Here is an 8,113-nt window from a genome sequence, read left to right on the forward strand (position 1 = left end):
AGGAATTCTGAAGGATAGTTAACTGTGGCAGCCAAAAGCAACTGGGATACCTTTTCCACTAGTGTGATCAGTTTTCCCAAAATGTGTGGTGGTTTTTGGCACTCTTTTTTTAGGCGCCAGCTGTACTTCAGTCTTGAGGAATTTGTCACGTATCCTGTGGATATACCTGAAAAATGAAGAACTTCTTTCTCTGCCCACTGCTTCTGCATCTCATAGTATATTCAGTAATTTGAAACCTAAAAAAACTATGTAATCAGTTATATAGTTGCATTTACTAATTCACTACTAAAGAATGTTTTCGAGCAATATGAAAAATGCAACTCATTCCATAGATGTTTAAGACTATATATTGGGGATGCATTTCTTATATTTCGTCCTCAGTATAATTGTGACATAATAAAACTGTTTCAGAGACATAAGAATTGCAGAGCAACAGAAATCTGACGTTGATTTCCCTCTTGCTGTCTGAAAAGATAAAGACTGGACAAATGAGTTTCTGAATTAAATTAAAGAATATTCTATAAAACTTCCCTTGCAGATCCTGCATATATACAACTGCATGTATTCTATACAGCCTACTTTTAATGCCTCCATATCTACATGTGGTGGAGTTATGGAAGAGCTAATTTGAATGTGAAGTCTAAAATAATTTGCAGTGTACCTACAGTAAAATATGGAAATCTTAAATTCTGGTACGTGTACAAGTGTCAGCAGGGGGAAAAGAATATTCAAAGGTTCAGGATTTTATATGCCTCTTATCAGAAAACATAAATTTGAGATAATTTTAAAAATAAATGCAATACAACTGGAATCAAGCATATTCTTCAGAAATACTTTGAGTTGATAACAAACCATTTGATAGAAACCCTACCTTGGTTTTATAATTTAGTACTCTTCATGTATAGCTTTCTCACCTCTAACAGATCAGTGCTTGGTGTCTTACTTAAATGAGTTATGTTCATAGCTATTCCAGCGTGTAACACACAAGCTTTAAAATGCAGAATTAGTGTTTATAACATTTTTTTCAGACAAAGAGACATGATGTAAAAAAAAAAAAAAAAGAAAAAGCAAAGATTCATCTACTCCCAAAACGTTTTTCAAAAAAGGCCCAAAACTAGACTTAAAAATGGCCATGTCTGTCAACAGAAAGTTATTGTTTCTTACCTGTGTTGGGGTGAATTGCCTTTTGGCTTGGAGTCTAGATTCGGTGTGACAAGTTTACAAGGTAAAAGATTAAAAAAAAGAAACTCTAATCCCAAACTAGATGAGTCTTGGAGACAGCCCTGTTATATGAAATGCTTAAAGGAAAAAAAAAAAGTGTAGTTGCCATTGGTGATAGAAAGAATTGGAGTCTGACCTTAAAACTGAATTAGACCTTCTTTTGAAAGCCTGTCCTTGGAAAGAAAAATAATCTGCAGGTTTGAATAAATGCAGTTGGTAGGATACAGAAACTACAATAGAATGGACCTCTTTTGTCAAAGGAAAGAATGGGAAGAACCGCCAAGCTAACGTAAACAATAGAGTGAAAAGAGCAATACAGGAAAAGTCAGCTCTTTCTGAAGAAATAGAGTTGAATACCTCTGTAATTGTCAATTTGCTGGGCTCCAATCATATTTATTCTACTGTTGAAAAGAGAGAATGGTAAAGGGTAGAGGGGGAAGCAGTGGCTCATGGAAAAAAAATGTACCCCCACACTCTAACTCTATTTGTGTAGAGTTATGGTATGGCAGAGCCAACAGTTTCTTTTAGTTGGAAAAGAAGGTCACTTGCCCTAGTGAATGCAGTGATCTGTCCCTGCATCTGGAATTTTGAGTGGCTGCCCACTGCCAAGTAAGGCAGGCTTAACTTGCATGTGTCTCTGACTGCTGGGGGATTTCAGTTTCTGGGACAAAACTGCAAAGTCGTGTAGCGTAAGCAGAGAGACTAGTGAATTCTGGATGCAGTAGCATGGAGTGTGTATTGCACACGCATCAGGCTGCCTGTGCATGCTAAGTTCACCCCTTCCAGCCCAGTTAGGCTTATGTATTGTGCATGGGGAATATGCGGTACTTCTGTTGTGCCTGTTTAGCTGGATTTGCTGCACGTGTGTTATAAACTAAAGCACGGCAGAGAACTGGAAATCTTGCTTCTTTGCATGTATATGTTCATGTCTGTGTCTCTATTTCTTCTCCATCTCATCTGCATGTTTTTGAGTTTGCAACTGGATTGAAGGTTTGATGCCTGAAATTTTTCTCAACTGATTTGATCCCATTTTAACAGATACTTTTCCAAAGGTTTGTTGCTCTCTGTTTCTGCATGAGTCACTGGAGTTTACTGATAATGGAAATTTGAAGAAAAAAGAAAAAAAATTTGTGCTAACACAAATATCAGTTAAGAAAAAAAAACTTGTGATAAATGTTGAGAAAAATACAGCATTTTAATGATTTCTTTGCCTTTATAAAGGCCTCAGGTACAGGGATTTCCCATCCCTTGCTAGTGTTGAGACTGCTTTATTCCTTATGTTTTAATCCAAATACAAAGAGTTTTTCTAAACTCTCCAGAATGTCAAGATAAAGTAAGGGCAGTTGGATGCAGTCATGGGGGTAGGGGTGGGGGGTGGGCCGGAGAATATTAACAGATTTTTTTTAACGTTGTCGAGGAGGTGAACAAAGTTCACAGTCAGCTTTGAGTGATGTGAGATTTCCTGGGTTTTTTTGGTGAAGTTATCAGAAACATACCCATTAAGACTGACTTCCCATAATTGCTGATTTCAACTAGGAGGTATTTTGCAGTTTTATCTTTTTAAATTTTTTTTAAAACATTTAAAGGAGACAGTGACTGAGTGCTACTTGACTCTTGGTGAGAGCTTTAAAAGTCTAAAATTCCTCTCTCAACTTTTTCCTATGGTGAACCTGAATACTTTTAAAATGGCAAATTGAGCCAAAGCAGAAAATACTTTTAAAAGAATTTTCCGTGACTTATCCATACACCTGACTTAAAGTTTTTAACTTTTTCTGCTGTGAGAAGGGAAAAAAGGTGGAGTAGACTTTTTCTGTTGAAGATTGCACTGCATGATGATTCTTTCCCATGGACTGAAAAGTCTTCTCTTTAGTATTGCGTGGTGAGGTGTGTTAATAAGCTTTTATGAAAAACTTTTGAAGTATGCTTATAGTGCTTCTTGAATTGATGTGTCTGGACAACTGTAAGTTTCATTCCTGTGGCTGGCTGGTTTTGATAGATTTGGCCAGAGGGCAAATTGCCAACAGTGGTTGCCAAAGGAAAAATAATAGATGCAGGCAAGAACACTGCAACATTTACCTGAAGTTTCTCAAGTGTCTATAATATGTGGCTCAAAGATTTCTAAAGTAGGAGTTTTCTAGACGTGGTAGACTTTCATGGCACTTTATCCCAAGAATTATCTTTTGAACCCAAATACACAGAGTTTTATCTTTTAAGACATGCAGCAAGTGGTTAACAGCTTAGTTGCATATGGTGTAAAACAGTATCTGCCGTTGTTTATTTTAAATGAGGCCCTGCTAGTCTCAGCAGTGCTTACAGTGTTGTAGGAAGTAAAAATAGTGAAATGTCATTTCCTATTTAAGTAAAATTAAAAAATTAAGAACTTTATATCAGTCTTGGCATATTGGTTGTTTTCTTTCTTCTAGGACTCTCCAATCTGCTCTGACTTTTACAGAAGGGATGATTGTACACTTAGTACCTATGGACATTCACATTACTTGTCTCTGTACTTTTCAACTTTTTTCTGTCATACCCTGTTGAGAAAGGTAAACAGAGGCAGACAGAGTAACACATTGCTGCTTCACTTGATGGATTTTTGGAGGTGGGGGGAAGGGAGGAAGCAAAGCAACCCTCAAACAAAGAGAGTAGAGCCTGGGAACTCAAATTGAGCAAGATCTTTGTCAACAAGTGTTTGTTTTTTTTTTTTTAAGCAATTAACTGTCAACTTCAGTTTAAACTATAAGCCACAGTGGAGTGTTGGAGAAGGTATTTTGAATGGAGTCTATACTTAAACCATAACTTCAGTTAATTGGAAAGGGTTCTATTTTAAAATGTACTTCTAAAAAATATTTGAAGCAGATGGAATTTAAAGGCAAACCCAGGTTTTGTGTTACAGGAATAGGGAACAAAATACTTACTTTTAGGTGGGGTGAGGGAAAGACATTATTTTCTGAAATGAGGTGGGGAGAAGGGCCAGTCAGTCTGCTAAAATAAGTGTTTTCTAGTAACTTTTGATTTTAGGCTGGGTGGATAACTTGCATAAAATTTAAGCTGTTCAGTCTCTAGTAATTGTTTATCAGGGTCAGGAAAGTGACTTAACTATGCTAATATCATCCTGATATTTAGGTCAGTTAAGAAAATTCACAAGTTTTGCCAACTTTAAATATAAACTTTATGTCCTACTAAATCTGTTAGGAAACAATTTCTTATCTGGAGCTCTAATTGTGAAGTGTAACTTTACCAGGTTTAGGGCCAGTATGCACGATATGACAGCTTAATTAAGAAGGGTGTGCTCAGTAGTATTTGGCAGTACAGGCTTGGATCAGAAGAGGTGCTTTTTTTTTTTTTCTAGGGCTTTCTTTTCTTTTCTTTGGGTCTCATACTGAGGGATAATAGCATTAGAGTGTGTGTGTGAGTTTTGGAATGTCTTGGTTCCTTGTTTCAGTTCCCATATTCAGGCTTTAAATTTCTGTTCTAAACTTCAACTGTCTTTGCTCATTTCTTATGATTTTTTTCTTCTAATAATTTGTAAGCCAAGAGGATAATTTTGAAGTTTAAATATCATTTAAATGTGTGCACCACTTTCCTTACTATTTTGCATGACTTCTTTCTCTCAATGACAACAAAACCAGTGAATGAACAACCAAACCAAAGCAACTTTCCCAAATGTTTCTCCTGGGGCTCAGATTATATGAGAAGACTTATTCAGAAAAGATGCTCCTACTTGAGATTGCCATGAATAGTCTGCAAGTGACTACTTGGAACAGGAATTTGCTTTCAGAATAAATACGATAAATGGTATCTGCTGCAATTTTCTAATGGACGTTGGTATAATTATTTATGTCCCCGCTACTAGATATCCCCCCAGTTAGATGTTTCAGATACTCATGCAAAAGCCAAAGTTCGAAAGAGAGGGGTACGAGTAGAGTTTGTATTCTCAATAGAATCATTGAATCATTTAGGTTGGAAAAGACCCTTAAGGTCACTGAGTCCAGCTCTAAACAACTCTGCCAAGTCCACCACTAAACTGTGTCCCTAAGTGCCACATCTACACATCTTCTAAATGTCTCTGGGGATGGGACTCCGCCAATATGTTATCTTAATAAGGTGGGTAAAAGAGAGACTGGCAGAGAGCGGCTGACTTTGTTTTATGGGTTACCCAGTACTATTCATGCTGTTCTTAGCTGGAGCAATGGGAAGGGGACTCGGGAAAGGGCAAGATGCAGTGTCAGTGCTCCTCTCAGCTTGGCTTTGTGATTCGTCAACTTCTGAAACTGCGCAGTTCCTCAGGCTCTTTCGAGAGCTTCCGCTAACAATTGGTCCTTGCCAATGAGTGAATCTCTTTTTACCCCTATGTTTATAAGTAAAAGATTGTTAAAATTATTTGATTTGGTGTAGTGAAGTCTTACAGGCCCATATTGTATGTCAGATTTTTTTTTTAATATAGTAAAATAAGAAAATCTTAATATGACAATTCTTGGAGGCAGAACACTGGTTAAGGTATTAGTATGTGTAGCTAATGTTGAGGAGAAAAAGTTCTGTAATGTGAAATTGGAGTTGTCACCTGACAATCTCCTCTTACTGTTACCTTTTGTAGTTCTGCTACAATTTTGCAGACATGATTTGAAACAGCTTCTAAAGTGAAACCCTTGGCTGTCCTCTGCTGTATAAAAGCTCTTGTACTCTCTCTTTTTTTTTTTTTCCCAGTAAGAAGGTATGTTAGTATTTAAAAAAAAAAAAAAAAATATCCTCCACAAACAAAACCAAACCCAACCAACCAACCCCTCTGAAATGTCTTCTTAAGCCTACTGGGAAGTGAATGGAAAAATAGTCTTTGGGCAATAAAATTGTCTCTAGTTTTCTTTTATGCTTAATAGAATGTAGATAAGGAGAACATTACTGATAGTAGCATAAAGTCCTTGTACAGCTTGTACTGTCTTGGATTTTATAGTTTGGAAGGAAATGTTAATCATGCTTTGGCCTTTCTGTTATTTGGCATTTCAACTGATAAACAGAACTTTTTCACTACAAACTGAGCCTTCCATAGTAACATTCTCACGTATGACATTTGAAATATGACTTTGTTGATTTTATGAACCCAGTTTTAAACATTAATATTTAAAATTAATAAATTATGTTATCTAAGACTTGAACAGACAACAGCCCCCACAATTCCCCAAATACACGGGCTGGTGATGAATCATTCCAAAATTGGAAAGTGACACTATTCTTAGTGCTTGTGCCATGAATTTTAATTTTGAGTTTTCTTTATTCATTACTTTTCGGTGATGTTACTAGGTGGTACCCAATTATAAAGATAATTGTGGAGCATTCTGTCCAACTGAACTGGAGTTGAAGACAGATGTTAGTATAGCTGAGACATAGGAATTAGCGGTTTTCCATCCTCTCCCCTCCTTTCTTTTTACTTTCATAGCCTGCAAATCTGTCCCTACCACTTCATCGCTGGGTTTTTGCTGCGCGTTTCATTTAGAGGGTTGGAATTACTGTGTGTCAAAGGTTAGGGCTGGGCTGACCCTGCTGTGACAAAACCCGGGGTGTTATTTGTTAGTGCAGAGAGAGGGAAAGAAGGGGAGAAATGAGGCGGGCAGGGCAGTGAGCGTGGACCTGCCCTGCTTTGTTGCGTGTCTTTAGCTGTTGCTAAATGAGATGGAGTTACTGATTTTTAGTTTGTTGTTTTGACTCTTAGTATAGAGTGAAATGGGTTTGTCTATTGAAATTGTGTTTCTTTTTAAGCTACTGAATTACACTGTTGCTCTTCAAGGGATGAGAAGATTGTGTCAGTTTTTGATTTATAAGCACTACACTGACCATCTCTATCCCTATTGCTGTTTGCTGTCAGGGTCAGGAGAAAATGAAAGAGATTTAAAATAGCTTACTGCTCCAGTATGCTGAAACTTCAGAGTCTTTACTTTGTACACGGTTTGTTTCTTATTTCTACAAGTGCCAGAAACTGTACAGTTCTTCTCTTGCCTCTTAGTTTATGTTCTGCATAGCTGGACATGGTTTTCTCAGGTTTTATGCTTAAACAGATTTTTTTTTTTTTTTTTCCCCCTATTCAACCTCAATGTTTAGAGATTAGGTTCACTGTGGAAGTTTGTAATCAGAAAGCCACATTAAATTTAATTGCTTTGTTTCAGTATAAGTATTTGTGCTAAAATTTGAAGAACTATTTTTTTTTTTTTTAAGCTGTGAAGATCATAGCTTTTTTACTCATTTCAGTCTTCCATGGCATCATATGAAGTCAGAGTACTTAAAAACTGTGAAGCAGCAAAAATTCTTAAAGTGTGTAGTGTTTTTTTTCCTTTTTTTTTTATTTTTAAATTAAAGGTATGGTCCATAAGAAAATCAGTTTATTAATTTCTTTTAGTGGATCCTTAATGATACAGGTGGAACGTGTTTGTACAGATAATATCATAGAGGCAAAATTGCACTTGTAAAGGCACATTAAGAAGTGATAAATCTTGAAGAATTGGTACTGTAATTGAATGACATGCTTATTTTAAATTCACTGAAATACTTGCATATGCTTTGTATTCCATAAATTGAATGCCATCACACTGTAAAAAAAAAAAAGAAAAAAAAAGAAAAAAAATTGCGTAAAGCTTTCCTTTTCTGTTATACCAGTTACAAGCAGGGGACATTGAAAATTCTTCCTTGGAATGAGCAGAAGCATCGTGAAGAAGACTGGTGTGAAAAAGCAGAATGCAGGTTAGTATATAGAAAAAGCAAAATTTTTTTTTTTTGTTTATGTACATTTCAGATAAAGTATTTACTTACTAATTCTTAAAATGTGAAAAATACCCAGTAAGACTCACTTCTTATTTTCGTGCACACAAACTTGTGTTTTCAGCTTTCTTAATGAGACTGACTGAGT

General features: G+C 36.2%; 1 protein-coding gene across 1 annotated transcript in view; it reads left to right on the forward strand.

Annotated features, from left to right (window-relative positions):
- The window catches only part of NBAS (neuroblastoma amplified sequence), a gene marked incomplete at both ends in the record, with an annotated part of 71,699 nt that overhangs the window by 36,883 nt on the left and 26,703 nt on the right, over positions 1-8,113 (forward strand). Inside the window, one exon of the mRNA XM_010132883.1 lies at positions 7,864-7,947. Within this exon, the coding sequence (XP_010131185.1) occupies positions 7,864-7,947 (84 nt within the window). The remainder of the gene's footprint in view (positions 1-7,863; positions 7,948-8,113) is intronic.

Source organism: Buceros rhinoceros, unplaced genomic scaffold (assembly GCF_000710305.1).
Source record: "Buceros rhinoceros silvestris isolate BGI_N320 unplaced genomic scaffold, ASM71030v1 scaffold13213, whole genome shotgun sequence".
In the NCBI taxonomy this organism is placed as follows: Eukaryota; Metazoa; Chordata; class Aves; order Bucerotiformes; family Bucerotidae; genus Buceros; species Buceros rhinoceros.